This window comes from Toxotes jaculatrix, chromosome 1 (assembly GCF_017976425.1).
Source record: "Toxotes jaculatrix isolate fToxJac2 chromosome 1, fToxJac2.pri, whole genome shotgun sequence".
NCBI lineage: Eukaryota > Metazoa > Chordata > Actinopteri > Toxotidae > Toxotes > Toxotes jaculatrix.
Window position 1 is genome coordinate 8,228,872 of NC_054394.1, and position 17,084 is coordinate 8,245,955.

At 41.4% G+C, this 17,084-nt stretch overlaps 1 protein-coding gene across 3 annotated transcripts in view; it reads right to left on the reverse strand.

The window, feature by feature from the left end:
- LOC121183479 (transcription initiation factor TFIID subunit 4-like) overlaps positions 1-17,084 on the reverse strand; it is a 92,169-nt gene that overhangs the window by 7,654 nt on the left and 67,431 nt on the right. For 2 of the 3 annotated variants that reach the window (XM_041040583.1, XM_041040575.1), the window contains exon 13: positions 16,956-17,078. In XM_041040583.1, coding sequence (XP_040896517.1) covers positions 16,956-17,078 — 123 coding nt within the window. Of the gene's footprint in view, positions 1-5,719; positions 6,013-16,955; positions 17,079-17,084 lie in introns of those variants that run through there. The other variant, XM_041040592.1, reaches the window with a different exon arrangement.

The window sequence follows — 17,084 nt, forward strand, 5'->3', positions numbered from 1 at the left end:
GGAGTGCAGCCCCGCTTCATCTCCACACTCGGCCTGAAACGCCTCTCCTACGGCCGCCATTAATCAGCAACAGAGACTTTCTCTCTCCCTCTCTCGCCTCTCCCTTTTCCTCGCTCCTCTACGCCCACAGACATGCTGGATGAGGCCATTTTGAAAGAGTTAACAGATGTCGGCTGATTTGCCCCGGGCTTTCTGACATTGCCCGAGTGATGTATTTGATGTGGAGTTTATTCAGCTCTAATAAACGTATAAAGAATTAGAATAATAATTCACAGATGTACATACCCAGATTATATGCCGGAGCCTTGCTTTGAAGCAGACAAGGCAGCCAAGATTAACAGAACTAGGGGAAAGGATGAAAGGGGTTTTGGTGCAGTCCACCGATAATCAAAGAGGTCAGGATGGACTAATACCACAGCTTTATGTTCATGCACTGACACAAATGGCCTTTGTTCCTATAACAGGTTCCCTTTCTGTGGTAAAGCCTAAACAAGAAGCTGCCACTTCACTGTGCTTTTTAAAAATGGAGCACAGTGAAACACATTCGCCATATCTGTTTTTTTTCCTGTCTAATATGTGCTTTTTTTAATTTGTCATTTTGTGAACAGCAGAGAGAAAAACTGAGAGAATAAAGGGGAAAATATAAAGGGATGAGAGTGAGGTCTAGCATTCTGATCATGGCAAAAAAAATGAGGGAATTACTTTCAAAACAAACAACTTCCATTTGCTTCACAACTAAAGAACAACAAATCTCAAAAATGGCCAGTTGCAGAGCATCTTAATACCCACATAAACCATAAAAACAGCTACACAGCTCCATGGCAATGCATAGCAACCGTGCAGAATTTCAGTCAAGGAGAAAGAAGGCAAAAAAACACCTTATTACTTCTAACTCCTGCAAGCCATTTTGGTCTCCAAAGGTTTTAGAGTGCCGCAGGCCATGTGTCTGCAGTGTTTCGGGAAATGACTTGCCTTCGCACGAACACTGCTATGTTCTGCAGCACTGCTGCCCCCAGCATCCCCGCTCAATTTCTGTTTAACCCCTTCCTGCCTTCCCTCACACTGACTCACTGCAACAGAGAGCTCACACCCAGCACAATACTGTCACATTGTTCAGCCTCCCACAAACCAATGCAAATCAGACCAGCTTTTTCACGAGCTAACACATTAACTCCACGTCTAATTTGGCTACTTAAGCATGTGATGGCTCTTAACAAACACGGTGCAGGAAAGGCGTAAGGTTACGTGGGGCAGGGAAAGATGGAGCAAAATGCCCCTTCACCATTCCACGTGATCTACTACAATGTGCGACACAGTTTGCACACTTGAGTGTGTATCAACGGTGGATTAAATCTGCAAACTCGTTGACACAACACATAATTAAAACATCTTGCTCGAGGTCAGGAATTTTCTAATTAGTAGTGTACTGACAAAGCTGCAATTCCATCGCCCTGAGTTTCAAAGTCCACAGGTTACTGCTAAGATGAAAGCTGACCCTGGAGCACTATTCTGCAGGGCTGCTCATACAGTTCCTCAGAAGACAGTCACAGGGTCGCCAAGCTAAACAGTGTGCTGCACCCGGAACCTCGCTTCCAAACAAAGAACTTCAAACTTTCCTGCCTGGAAACACAATCTGCCCCCACCCCCACCCCACACCCCCCCCCCCCCTCCTTTCTTTTCAACCTGAGAGAAACAAAAGATTGTGTGAAGGCAAGCAGAGGAAGAAACCATAACATTGTTTTTAATCTATTTAATTAAAATGCTCTAAGCCTGGCTAGCTGAACAACTTGTTAAAAACTGCAAAGGCTTTATTAGCTGTGTCTTTGTAGCTTAAGTTGGCAACACCATTTAGGATTGTGGGTAATAACGGTTTGTTCACATATTAGTTATTATTGGCTATTAAATGAATAGAAAGTCCTATTGTCTCCAATCAGAATTGTACAACAGCAGTGCAGCAGCTAATATCAAAACAATCCAGATGATGATTTTGTTGATGTTGCGATTTGTAAATCGGCTTTATTTGTCTGAAGATCACGATCCAATCAATAATCCACCAAAGAACGTGCTCGGTGTCTTTCCTCTTTGGTGTTTTCTATGGAGAGAGCAAGAGTAACTGAGAAACTGCTAACAGCCTGCCTGATAACCTGGACAATTAACGCAGGCCAAGTATCTTTGGCTACATAAAGTATCAGAAGTAGAACTTTTTCAACATTAAATATTCAAGGCGTTTCATATATAAAATGAACCCAATTAGAGTTAAAATAGGAGAAGTGTAATGAGTCTCAAGTCAGAATGCTTGTCTTCAGAACTACTCACTAATGAGCCCTTGTTGGTTTTGCACACTTTACTTTCAATGGTGTGGCACTGTCATTTCTGCTGGTTTTTAATTTTTAATTCAAGTTGAATGAGAGGGTGGTGACTGAGTTAATAATCAAGGCACTGGGGTGTTTTGCAGCCGATGGATAGCTGGGAGAAGTTGCCAAATGAGGCTTGTGGTCCGCCCTTTGATGTCTTTGCGAAACGTTCCAAATAGGAACAACCAGTTAACAAAAGCCTATCAGTTCAGACTGGTATCGAACATAAATGACCACACTAAGTGGAACGCATCCTGCAAATGGCCTAATTAGGGAAAAGAGTAGGCTAGCAAAATAGCATGGCACTGAATAACACAGAACCCGAGCACTAACAGATACTGACTTGAGAATGAGACAAGAGACCAAAAGGCAGCACGACGGATCCCGTCGCTCTGCAGACATGTGCTGTGTGCCGAACTGTCAGTCTTCACATAAATCCTCATATGAGCAGTCACACATTTCACTTACAAGAAAAGGAACGCACCAAGGGGCCCACAGTAGATATGCAGATGGAGGAGATTAGAAAGCGCATTTACGGCAGCGGTTCACACTATGAATTGGTCCTTGATCTCAAATTGACATAAATGGGGCCATTTTTGACATCATTTAGCCATCACAGGCTCAGTTCCAGCGCCGCTGTCACTGGTCCCCATGCACCTGATGTGACGCCTGCTAAGTATGAGAGGCAGGGAAGCGGCTGTCTGAAGAGCAGGTCTGATTAAAATCCAGGCTCTTCTGGGGAAAGTGTAGAATTTCATGTTTTATATAGATGGCCCAGAAAGACGAACCAGAACTTTACTGGAGGATTTCTTTTTTAAAAAAAGAGAGCTTCTGTGAACATTTGTGACCCCCAGTGTCATAGTTTCTCATCCGCCGAGCTGCCAGGGTGACAGACTGACAGAGCTTTTACAGCTATTCAGAAACAAATGTTTCCTTTACCATTCTGTGCATTTATGATGTTAATTCAACTTTAATTTAAACACACTTACAGAGTTGGTCTAGTTATGCCACAACATACATGCACATACCCATGGCACAGTAAGATCAAAATTAAAATCACATAATACACTGTCAGTTAGGAATGTGGGGTGAGTTGGGGGTGAACATGGTAGGCAGCATTGCAAAATTTGGACCCAGTTAAGGAGCTCTTCATTACAGTTTTGCTGGCGCTTTCCTGGAGGCCTCATTCCTCCCATCAGATTCTTCTTCCACAGGCCCAGGAGGCTTCCTTCCTACCTGCACAGCATTTTGGCAACCTGCTTTATTATACCACATACAACAGCATCATTTTCCAGGCAGCTGTGTGTGTGTGTGTATGTGTGTGCGTGCGTGTGTGTATAACGCTTATCTACATATTGACTTGGTTTAAATCCACACCCTTGTCTGCCATAATAATTACACATCTTGTAAAAGGAAGTACTCAATTCTTCCTGAACCTGAGGCGGGCAGCTGCAGGAGTTGCCCATCGGCGCCCAGCAAACACACCTCCGGCGCTGCCTGGTATCCAAACAGCTTCAGCATACACCCACAGCCATTGCCTTCCACGGTGTGATGGCGGCTTTCTATTAAATTCAGAATGAACAGAAAGCGCCAGCACAAGCACGGTTAAATGTGTTTCTGTGTATTGCAGGAACAAAGCAGTTGGGATAGGTCGGACAGGTAATAAAGACAGCAGGGGCCTGTTTTATAGTTGTCAACAAGTCGGACCACACACACGCATTCCTGCACACATCTCAACACGCACAAACACACAACTAAGGAGTAGAGTGCAGTGACACAGACCAGCCGAGGAGGTATGTTTACATTTTGTGGCTCTGTGGACCTCGTTGCATGTGTATATAAAAATCGCTCCAAAAGGCCTGATATGTCTTTTTCAGCTCCTATTGCTCAGAACTGCCATGACAAGTAATCAGAGCAGTGATGCTGGTGATAGAGGCCACATCAAGCTATTCACAACTCTCCCAAAGTTCTACCAGTGGAGGGCGTTCATTAGTCCAACAAATACATAATTTATGCAATCTAAAAAATACATGTGATCATGAATCAAAATGGGAATGAGAGACACAGAAACACTGAGGTTCTCTGGTGATGCCAATTCTTTGTTTCGGGAAAAGCGAATAGAGGTCAAGTGTTGGGCAGCTGGCCTGCTACACACGGCCAAATGCATCATCATTGTTCTGCTGTTTAGAGGCCAAACCAGAGCCAGACCTCACAACGCACCACTTAAATCTAACAAAAAAATATGTGGTTATCACAATTATTTTCCTCACAGAAACAGCACTGACTTACATCATTGTTTAGTGGTTTAGTACACTTAGTAACACTCACATTAAATCTAACCTATTGCTTAAATGGTACTAAACATACTGTAAATATGCACATACGTGCCATGGCCATATTTATGGGTTTCAGTAGTATGGGTCTGTATGTAAGACAGAATGGGCCCACTCAATTTGTGAGACAGTAATAGACCGCACGCTAACTGACAGCACTGGAGGACACAACATTTTCAGCAACACATATGAAACAGCAGTCGAGCCAGTAGCCTTTTCTCCTCTCCCCATTCAGGACCGATAACATTCATGTGCATGGTGATGTCTGAATTCTGCTGAGATTATTTGTCAAAAACGCCTGAATTTCACAGTTAATTGGCCTCCCTAATTAGCACAGGATGTCTAATTCCCATTGCAGTCAGTGTGCTAAATGGTAAAGCTTTAGCAAGCGGATGCCATTCCTTTTCGTCTGAGCAGAGAGACTCCCCGTGCAAGCCGAGCTGCACTGTACATTACACACTCAATGATCGATTCTAAATCTTAATTAGGGAAACGACAAACAAGCAAGGACACTTAATGAACTGTGTACCTTGTCAAACAGCTGGCTGATTATATTTATTGAGATATATGTTAAATTTAATGATTTGGGCAATTAACTGTGGACCCCTTTGTAATCTCTGAGGGACATAAAGGGGCAAGGGAGGCGAGCGCCAGGGCCACAAACCTAATGGAAAGCAGCTGACAAATATTTGTCATCCCCAGAGTGCTGAAGCAGGCATCAGCAGCTCAGAAGACCTTGTGCTCAGAAATAAAGATGTCATACAAGACATGTTTCAGGCGCTCTCTGCTTTGCTGGGACCTCATCCCGTTTAATGATCTGAGATGTTCTGCAAAAACAATACAGAAACATAACAAAAGATATCTAAAAGTGGGCACAGTCTTTATTATCAGTGCCGTTTTTTTTTTTTCATGGCCATCCATTTCCAACTTTTTTTCTAAATTGGTCAAATGGAAAGCAGTGAAAAGCGAGGAAAAAAAAATTAAGCTGAGCCGAAAAGTGCGACTTGGATTTAATATTTTATAATTGCCAAGGGACATTCTAAGATCAATGAATTTTTGCCCGGGACGCACATCAGAAAGAGATGTACTTCAGTCTTTTTAGGGAACATTGGTCTATTTAATTCCAGTGTCTGATGCATGTGAAATATGCCTTCCATGGCCTCCTTCTTCTTCCCCAGGCACTGCTGCAGGCACACATTACCACTTTTAATGGGCCGCCATGAGAAGAGGCAAGTCAGCCAATAACCCATCCTCACTAATGGATCGCCTTGTTTGTTCTCTTTCACCATTTTCTGAAGCTAATTTTAGATGTTCTGTTTTTCCCCCTAAAAGACAAAATAGAGGACACTGTATCACATCAATATTTTAGCACAAAACAATGAAATAAATGGTCTTTAGACAGAATGACAGATAAGAACTGTGTCATTTGAGCAACATTTATGTGGACCATCTCTGCTGAGTAAAGTAGCTGGTGGTTGGTCCAGGTTATGAGGGGGTAGCTCATATGTAACTGGAAGCCAAAGCAGAACCTCTCCCCATGGGAGACTGAGAAAAAAAATGGAACTTCTGGGGCCTGTAGTAAAAAGCTTAGAGAGGGGAATAATGGGGGTAGTTAACAGCAGTAGATTTTAGGGGTGGGAATGATCAACTTACAGATATACTCACGAGTAAATGAATCTGAACTTAGCCTTAACAGTGTTGCCAGAAAGCAAGAACTTGCCATGGCTCAAAACATATACAAAAATATACATTTGCAATTTACATTTACTCATCTGTTGCTGGGTTATGTGAGTGGTTATATAGTTTTGATAAACACAATAAATATTTCTCTATTATAAATGAGCATTCAATAGACATTTGAAATATTTACTACATTTGTTGAATGCAGTCTTTTTGTGTAGCTTTGCATCAATTAAACCTTGTGCAAACCTTTATCGGTGTACAGTATTATTGATGTACCATAACGTTCACTTCCAATGACCTTTCCACATATACTGATAAATACATCAAGGTTAGTAGCCAAGAGACTGCTAGAGCACGTGTGTAGGTTACATATAAAATCCTCTTTTTGACAGAAATTTTTAAAAAATGCAAACTGCTAGAGATCAGCTATGATCCTGTAAATGTACAGATGGTGCTCAATTATTTAGTATTGAGCTTTAAGCAGAGAACTGCTGCCTACAGAATGTATGATATACACCTCCACGGTGAAAAGTCCTGAATCAGATATTGGAAAACTCAAACTGCTCTCTATGTTGGCATTTCTGCCATCTAGTTGTAGTATTTTGCCTACTCTATACATATTACCACCTCTCATCCACCCTCCTTGGCATTCTCCTGCCCCCCTGCCAGCACCTAATGAAAGATCTTTTCCAGCTTTTTCTCCTTTCTTTCCTCAGGCTCAAACCTTGACAGCTGACAATGGAGCTGACGTAAAACTTAAAGTCAAAGGAAAACAAACTTAAACACAGAGCAACAAGAAAATGCACTGCTCCCTGAAAGCAATCAGGGCTGAATCTAACAGCATCGCAGGAGGTCCTATAAATAACGACAGTAAGTCACACAAAGACACAGGAGTTTCTTAAGTGAGCCATAACAGAAAGAACTCTCCCAGCTCTCCAGGGCTCCACCATGTAAGTTTCAGAGGCTCCGTGTTGACAACTTCATTAGCAGCGCCCGCGCTCTAAAACTCTCAAGTCGTTCGACAACATTATCACATGTTAAGAATAAGAATTTGAAGGCCCAGAGTTTCTGTCTCCTACAGGATAAAGGAAACACAAGGAGGCACAAAATGGAAAAGCAGAGATTGAGGCATTTTCTCTGCCTATCCCTATGAGCGGTGAAGGCGTAGGATGAGGAGAGTGGGTATGCACAATGCGGTATAGCACAGCATGGAGCCCAGGATGTTAGGCTGTCCCCATGTCCCTGGCCAGCAGGCTAGCTAGAGAGCCAGCCATTATCGACCCGCCTCCATAGCAGTGAGGAGGAGGGGAGGGGGGGAGGCAGCAAATTTCATTCTTCAGAAATTTAATTATATCAAGATTAACAAGGGAGGTAATTAATTTCTTTAAGATGGGTATCTTTTAAGTGCCTGGGGCTCAACTTTGTTGTCAAAACTGTATATTTAACCATTATTTCAGGGCAAAGTTTTAAAGGCAGAAATGAGGGGGATCACTACTTTGCCATGAATGTGGATATATAGGAGCTTCTTATCTAAATAAGGAGATTACAGTGTTAATACTAATGCTTACATTCATGTACATATATAAATGCAAGATTGATTTAGGAACTATTCAAAAAGGGTTCGCATCAACTACTTTTAATTTGTTGAATGTATATTTGTGAGGTAGGATTCAATCATTTTAAAGATTTTTTTTGGTGTCAGCTGAACTCTTGTTGTCTTGACCTGTCCCAGACCTGTAGACTGTCTAAGACTCTGACTAAGACTCTGTCTTAGTCAGAACCCAAGGCTGAAACAGTAAACCATCGTGTAGACCGTGAGGCCATCCATTCTACAGAGGAAACAATGGCACCATTTCTTCATAAATGTGAGAGAAACAGAATTTTCCTCAAAATTTGCTGTAAGATCAGGATGTTTAAATTATAAGACAGAGTCAAAAGTGGTCCCAAAGATAAGCTCTGATCCCATTTAGCTATCTACACAAAAAGGTTTACAAACACTGCCAAAAGCATGAAAATCATATAAATGTGTTAATCGAGAGATGGTTCTAAGCACTTAGATTTTAGTGTAAGTGTGTACTGTTTTGTCCCTTAAGGGAAAGTTGAGATTTATTTTAGTGATGCAGATTGATTTTCTAGTTTCAATGGAGCACCATCAGGTAAATACAATTTACCAATAGCCACTGATATTTCAGTATATAATCCAACTGTGTAATATGATCTTATAGAGTCAGTGAATAATATATATTTTCTTTCATGGTCTGACTGGCATTGGTGGAGCTACCTATAAAATGTAGGAATTCTCTCTCCTTCACTGGGAACATTTAATTGCTGTCTTATTTCTTTAAGTGTGACTCACTAGAAACTTAAGCCTGAATGACCTGGGTGGTGGAGCATGGACTGCCCGTGTGTGTGTGTGTGTGTGTGCGTGTGTATGTGTGTAAGCCCTTTCAGCAACTTTAAGTGAATGAAGGGATTAAAGCCAGTGATGCCAAGTCATGCCAAGTTGACAGTTACCATATATTTAATATGCCATATAGTCACCAGGATGTCTTCTGGTCCTTCATTCTATACATGTTTCAGTTCACGTGCGCAGTCAAGAACTGACTGGTTGGACAGTGTGAACAAAGACAATAGAAGAAACAGGCTGGTCAGAGATTCTCTTAAAAACAAACACGCTGAACTCTTGGTCAGCTCCATGAAGATTTGAATTTAAATGGTAAAATAATTTGGAAATGTGTTCCCAACTCACTAAAAGCCCGTTTTGGTTCTAAGACATCAAGAACATATAATCACATATCAAGCTTCTGTTTCTTAAGTTTCTTTAAGGTGTGGCCCAGACTGAAAATTCTTAACAAATATTAGATGGATGGCTATGAAATTTTGACATTAACAGTCCCCAGAGGATGAACCCTAATGACTTTGGTGATCTCCTCACTTTCCCTCTAGTGCCACCATGAGGCTGACTTCTTTGGTTTCTAGTTACATATCTTGACAAATAATGGATGGATTTCCATTAATTTGGGACAGATATTCAAGGATCCCAGGGGATGAATTTGAATGACCCCCCTGACTTTTGCTGTACTTTGTGATTAGTGCTAATTAACAAATACTAGCATGCTAACACACCAAATTAAGCTGGTACACATGGTGAACATTATACCTGGTAAACATCAGGATGTAAGCATTGTCACTGTGAACATGTTAGCATGCTGATGTTAGCGTTTAGCTTAAGGCACTGCATGGCTGTGGACTCTTGTGTGTTATTTGCAGCTTTGGCTTTGATTTATGTCTTTAACGAATCATGATTTGCAACATACTCTTCTTTATCTCAAAACATCAGTTGCTGCAATTTCTATCCATTAATATACTTCATATACTGAAAGGATGTCACAATGAGCTGCGTACACAGTGACATTCTTTCAGGATGTGACTGTAAATAATTATACATGATATACTGTAGATACAGTACTATGTAACTGTAATGTCATGTTATTGTTAGGTGCAGCTAAAATTACATCAGCTTCCAGTACTTTAGGTCAAATGTAGACGTGTGTGTCATATTTTGTACAAAGCGTTTCAGGATGGAACTATGGATAAATGTATTCCACATAACTGTAGAAAAAAATAAATGTATTTATCTTTTCATGCTAATGCTATAGCTGCATTTTAAATGCTTTAACCCATAGACCAGAGTGCAATAACCACTGGTGGGTACCACTGTGGTCTGCACTGTGCAAGGGAAGGGCATATTGGCAAAGTGCACTGTGTTAAAGCTCTAAGAACGCATGGCATCCGGCCAAGGAGCCCCTGTAACCATTCTGAAGACTCGACTCGTCTCCTTTGTGTCCTCACTGGAAATACACAATTGCCTTGAGACGTAAAGTCAAGCTAATATTACAATCTTCCTGACATTATGAAACCAATAGCAGCCTCTCTGTGCCCTCTTTAATCATATTTATGTAGTACTGCATATAGAGAAGGGGAACTCACACAGGAATCTTTATGTTTCATTACAGTCTGATCTAAGTCCAACTAAAGTCATTTCATTCTACTTCATATTCCACCCTGTATTACTTTAGTGGTGAAATAAATAAATTATAAATGCAACAGCTAATCAGGGGTTAATGTCAATGCACCCAGTGGATTTAACTGAAGCCTCCATGTGTTAAGTTAGCTGTCTTTTCCACTGTGTGTATGGTCTGGACCTGGAGAGGAGTAAGAGAAAAGTAGAAGAAAGAGAGATGTTGTGGTATTGTTGTGAGTATTGTGTACTAGCACATTACTGCACCTTTACCAGCAACCAGGGATGACTTTATAACCAAATACTACTCCCAACAAACTCTAGATAGAGATGGGGAAAAGATGGAAAGGAAGAGGAGACAGGGGGAGGAGGAGCAAGTGGTTTCCGCTACACTGTCCCTTCTACTAGCATTCAGTTGGTCATCTCCTTCTTAACCAAACAGCCTGGTTGGTCCTAGTCCTCTGAGTCCTTACACCCCCCCTCTGGCTCTGGAACCCTCGTGGTCTGTGAGTTTCCTGTTTGTCTGGTTGAAGACCTGGCCGGTTTACTCCCAGGCGGCACATTGGGAGGGATGCAGGAAGAGGAGGAGGAGAAGGAGAAGGAGAAGGAGAAAAGCACAAGAGAGAAGGACAGAGGGGAGGTTGGCGGGGAGAAGGCAAAGGGAGAGACACTGAACACTCCCGAGTTGGGATTGATTTACTTCATTAACCGAGATTACAAGTTTAACTTACAAACCAGAGGTCAAAATTTCTCATTAACAAGGGGACCGTGGAGAACCTCGGGGCTTGGAGACCACTCTTATTACTGACTACACATTTCAATCTGTCTTTGATGTTCCATGTCTGCCTTTCTACCCCCTCTTTCCCCCTCCTATTTTTTGGCAGCGAGGTTGATTTTAATTGTAGCTATAGAACAGAGCATAGTTTGCCTGTAAGCCAGCCTCCACATCTGTAGTGAGTGCAGCTTTAGTGATATTGGGTGCAGTCCATAGCTTGGGGCTAATTTTAATGGTCCCCCCCCCCCCTCCTCCTTCATTGGAGACTCAGATTGTTTTCCACGTGATTCCTGTTAATTTAGCTGGAGGAAAGGGCATCAGTTTTCCTTGTGCTTTTCCCCCTCTCTCCCCATGCCTCTCACTCTATTGCCTCACTCCTTCTTTCTGATCTACAGCCTCAAAGAAAGAAGGTGAAATGAATTCAAATGGAAAAATAGACTGTGCTCACTATTAAATCGCTCGCATACCTTTGTCCCTTGCATTGCGCCTGGTCGAGACAGATAGGAGAAAGGCAGTGTAGCTTGTACAAACCAGGGCAATTTAGCTGTTATTGTCGTTTTCACGTCAACAAACAAAGCTCTTCCTTTGATGTGATAAATGGCCCAAGTGCCTAGATGATAACTCTGCTCGTAAATGTGTCAAGGATGAAGCTCTGAGCATGTTTAACACTGAAGGACATTGTGCGTTGAGGCAAATTTTACATTGCTTTAGAACCTTTAGTGCTAACCTTAGATGTACCGAAGAGTCTCCATCTGTCTTTCATAAGCTACTGTAGCTGCACAATTTAGTCAAGATGCACCAAATGTGAAGAGAGGAGCTCATAACACACAAAAATCAATGGGGGGGGAAATGAAACAGTAACAGTCAAATCATGTTAAAAGTGTGAAAGGACTGAATATAGAGGGTGTGATGGAACAATCATTGTGAATAAAGCTCCATTTGACAAACTGTTTCCCATCCATGATACACTGAGCTAAAATCCATCTTTATCTCTTCTACATACAATATACAAATACAGATGTGGCTAGAGGGGAGTTGGAGATTTTATACAGTCTACTTCTACCTAATCTGTTACCACTTGTAACTGTTGACTTGCAGCTGCTGCTCGGCTACAGCAGCACTATATAGATGCTAACAGTTCAGCTCCAAAATAAACCCAAAGAATTAAGGAAAATTAATCTTCTAGCAGTGACCAACATTTCATTTTGTGTGTAATGAAGTGTAAGTGGTTTTGGTGCCCAACAAGAAAACATACACTAGGAATTAAGATTTCCTTTTTCAATAGTTCAACACTTTTTAATCAGGCATTAAAAGATCAGTGTCCATATCTTCCAGCTAATATCTTGAGGGCAAAGGTCATTTGTGCCCTCATCACATTCCGATCCACCTCCAGCGGCCCTTTGTCCCAGCCCATCGTCCCTCCACCTTCCTCAAGGTGCCCCAACCTTCCAATCAGCACACATAGGCTTTTGAAGTGCAGGGCTGTAGGATGGGGAGTAGTGAACTTGGGGGGGTTTGGTGTGTGTGCCTGTGCAGTGACCCACCGCTGGGGCCACAGCAGGTCCTCTTCCATCGAGCCAGCCAGCAGCCCCTGCCATTGGCTCCTTGGAACTAATCCACCCTGCGGAGCCCTGTAAGGCCCCCTTTGTTCCCTCCTGCAGACTAGATCAGGCTGGAGACAGACACTCCAGTCTTGACTGGCTATCAGTTTCACAGCCCGTGGCGATCCACATCCCGGCACAGGCCCAAGCCCGGCCAAGCCACCATCAAATTAAAGGTGGGTGAATGGGGGCAGGAGGGGTTGGGTTTGGGGGGGAATGGAGTGAAATTGTGTCACCTGAATTCCGTCACAGTCCAAACACAGTGGAAAGGTGGTCTGACGAGGGAAAGAACAAGCAGGAGGGAAGGAATATTGAAGAGGAGGATTTCAACTGGAGCTCTGCCTCTCGGTGAACAGAGCAGGATCTCAACAAGGCCATTATCTGGCTCCTAATTTGAGCTCTGGCACAGCACTGAAGGGCTGCCTTTGTCTGGGATTAATGCGGAAAGCTCAGGATGCGATGTCAGAGGGAAATAATCAGCATGGGCCCTTCATAACGTTGGCTGCTTGTGCTCCTGGCCAGGGCCCCCCGGCTCATTTCTGTGGAGATGAAATCTATGACAAGCCCCTCAGTGAAGCTAAGAGCAGGCAACAGTCCAGTAACACCCACAGGCCTCCAGGCATCCTGTGACCCCCTTAGAAAAGTCACATTCACTTTGCTCTGGAGAAGGGAAAGAGAACGCCGCGGGTGCTTCCAGCCCATGTGAAATGAAGAAATGTGAGGAGGTGAAAACGAAGTGAAAATAAGTTAAGATTCCTCCTCCGCCCCCTCTGCAATCACTCCAGAGGAGGGGCACGCTGTGACTTCACTTCATTATGCCCCTCTAATTAAACATGAACAGGACATTAAAAAGGGAAGAAAAAAAAAAGACAACAACTCCAGCATAATGTATATTCATGTTTATGTTGTATAACTACATTTGGGAAAGCAGTTTGAGAAAGCTTTTTTGAATGCAGCAGAAGGTCGCAGGCTAATACCCATCAGGGTAAAACATTCTGAAAGAGGTTGGCGCTGCACTCAAGGACCAGAAGTAATGCTTTTATTTTGTTATTTATGCTTTTTTTACAGGGTGCATTACTATGCTCCTCTGCAGCATATTGCTGCTAAGCGAAGGATGTGAAGATGCAACTCGGTAAGTAGGTTATTAAAATGACCAATTGACATTCAAAATTCAGGCTTATTTTAGATTCATCATATTTACAGATGAATATGTGGAATTCAAATGTTTCCCCTGCCTAAAGGAAAATGTGACTTGGTACAGCAACTGTGCATGACTTCATATATGACCCTTTTCTGGGGAAATATGATACGAAAGTTACTGCTTATGGAACCTCAACCAGGAGACGTTCCTTATAATAACACAGTTCAGCTTAATTAAGAACAGACGGGGCGAGTCACATGGGAGTATGTCACCGTGCTCCCTGTAACATACACAGCACTTGCGTGGTAGTGTGATATTTGTCATGCTTGCTGACTTAGATTGTGGACAGTGTGTTATTAGACAAATTCTTAAACTTGGCTAATGCAAAACTGGTTAAGCATGAGGAGGATGTGTGGTACCGAGACTACAATGGCTCTAAAACTACAGCCGTAGGGGAAAGGAGACCAACAAAGAACCTTCTCCACAAAACAAACCCACCCCCTGGTGCCTCCAGAAAGGTATTGGCTCATGACTCTAATCGCAGATTTCAGATTTGTTCATCTTCATCCACTTTGTAGATGAATAAACATGAGAACATCGCTCAGTGGGCTGCACACTGTGTCGCCAACCCAATGATGCATTACCAGTAGTGCATTTCACAACTCCTTCACCAAAAAAAAAAAACCCCTCTGCTGTACATACAAACTGAAGCTGAATTCTCAGTAAATCAGGGATCTGGGGCAAATGGGTAAAATATATATATGAGCACATAAATATGAAATAAAATAAAGCCAAGACATCTGGTTTATCTCATCTGAGTGATCATTAATTTCAATAATTTCACTTGGTCACTTGCACAGTAAAATATTTTCATGCAGGATGATCTCCCACAGTGAAGTAAAACTGGCAAAACTCTTAAAATGGCTTCTTATTGTTGTCATGCCAAATGCAGCAGATCATATAATCTTTCCCTCTTTTTTCTCTATTTTTTGGCAATGCTGATTACTAAAAGTGTTTACATTTTGTTTGGGTGTTAAAATGATGGTACACTTTTCCCCCTACTATTCTGGTTTTGTGCTTGTTCTAAAATGTGAAACATGCTAAACTTGAACCTGAATCCTATTCAAATGTTTTAGGTTTGAATCAATTAGGAAAACTCACAATTAATTTAAAAAAGAACTCTCAATGGCCAATTAACGTTAAACAACCATTTATCCATTTACCATTGTTACTGAAATCAGATTAGAAGAAAAAAAAAGAAAAAGAAAAAAAAATGTGATTGATTTTTATTAAGATTCAGACAAAAGTATTAGGATGGAGTGACAAGTTTGCTGAGCAGCATAAAAAATAAATGAGTGGTATCTCATACATTAATTCTCTCACATTCTGTTCACCTCAGTAAACATAAGAGCCAATAATATGTCAAACTGTCAGTGTTTTCCACATGACAACTGAATAGCAGCCAAAAAGAAAACAATTACAGAGGTTATTGCCATAGTCTCTCAGGGGAGTTTTATTTTTTTATTTCCAGTCTCCATTTTATGTCTTCTAATGCACTGTGACATCTTGATTTCATTTTAAATATATTACATTAACCTGAAAAAACTGAACACCTATGTTTTCTCTACTCTACTCTACTCTCTCTGTTTTCACCTCTAAAATATTAGACCTTGTTATTACTGTAATGTAAAAACCAACAAAAGACCAAATGTACTTCTGGGTTGACCAAAGGAAATTTTAAAAGGTGAATTTAAATGAAAGTGGAAAAAGCACTTAAATTGAAGCTTATTAAAAGCCTAAGTCCTACGAGGTGACAGTGATGTGATCACATCTTGCACTGAAAGAGGCCACAAATTATTCTGTCAGCAGTGACAGAGAACAAAATTTGTTGGAGGCCAAGAAAACTGCATTCAGAGGTCGTGTCTGTATAAATAATACAAAGAAAACAATTTAAGATTTTTTTTTTTAATAAATGAACAATGTAACTTAGTGAAATGTGAAAATCCCTCTTACTGGCTAAGTTTCTTTTGACCAATCACATCAGACCTTGAGGTGAAAAGTTGTGTGTTCCTGATACTGTTTGTAAAACATACAGTATGTGTGTAAAAAGTATAAAACTGGAATTGGAAAGTGGTTTAAGTGTTAAATTGGCCATGATAACAAAGCCAGGTTGGTTAGACTGAGGCAGTAAGTTTCTGAATCTGAAAAAAAAAGTTGTAACAAGATGTGCTGCTCAACAGTGTAATATTAGAATCCATAACAAAGACTATGAAGCAGACAAATACAACAGGCGGTAAACCAGAGTAGGTAAAAAAAAGAAAAGTTTCAGATATTTTTCCTAGTGTCGAACAGCAACGGCACGGCCGACTGTGGGTTATTGATTAACTGTCCTAGAAGCAAAGTCAGTCACTGTATGTATGCTAACAATGTCAGAAAACTCTTCCAACTATCAAGTTTTTGACTTCTATAAACCTGGACCGACAGACACATGTCAATTTTGGACCATTCTGTGGATCAGGAAAATCTCCCTCATTAAAACAAAAACTTCTCTTAAAGTGGATCGTTTAAGAGGAGTTCCAACTCTGTAACCAGCAGCTGGTATTGGAAAACACTGCCTTACCTGCAGTTATGCATTTCTCTTTCTTATTCTGTCTTGCATTGAGTCATTTCTTGCATACCATCTAGCAACCCTCCATGTCTGAACTCACCACAGTCGGGGATTACAGAACCAGAAAAATTACCACTGAAAGCTGCCTACACAAAGAAAAGATATAATGCAAGAACATGGCTGAAAAAAACATTTACTTTGGATTACAATACTGCCAATATATCATCATCACAAGCTCTGCTTGTCAGGAATGCTAAAAAATATTTTACTTTTATGTTTGCTAGACAAACACAGTGTAACTGAAATAAATAGACGTTTTTGTTTGAAAGATTTATATCAGCTATTGGTGAGGCTAGTGTTGTCAAGAGTAGATATAAATTCAGCACTGGCAGCTGCAAGGAAAAAAAACTAATAATATAGGTATTAAGTGAGTTCTTACCTCGGTCCCTGATGGTGTGGCCCCTGGTGAATCCACCTTGCGTTTTTTGCGGGGTCCAATGGCAGCTAGTGCTGTAAGGTTGGCATCTCGCTGCCTCATCTGAGCCAGTTCCTGCTGTTGCATCTGGTG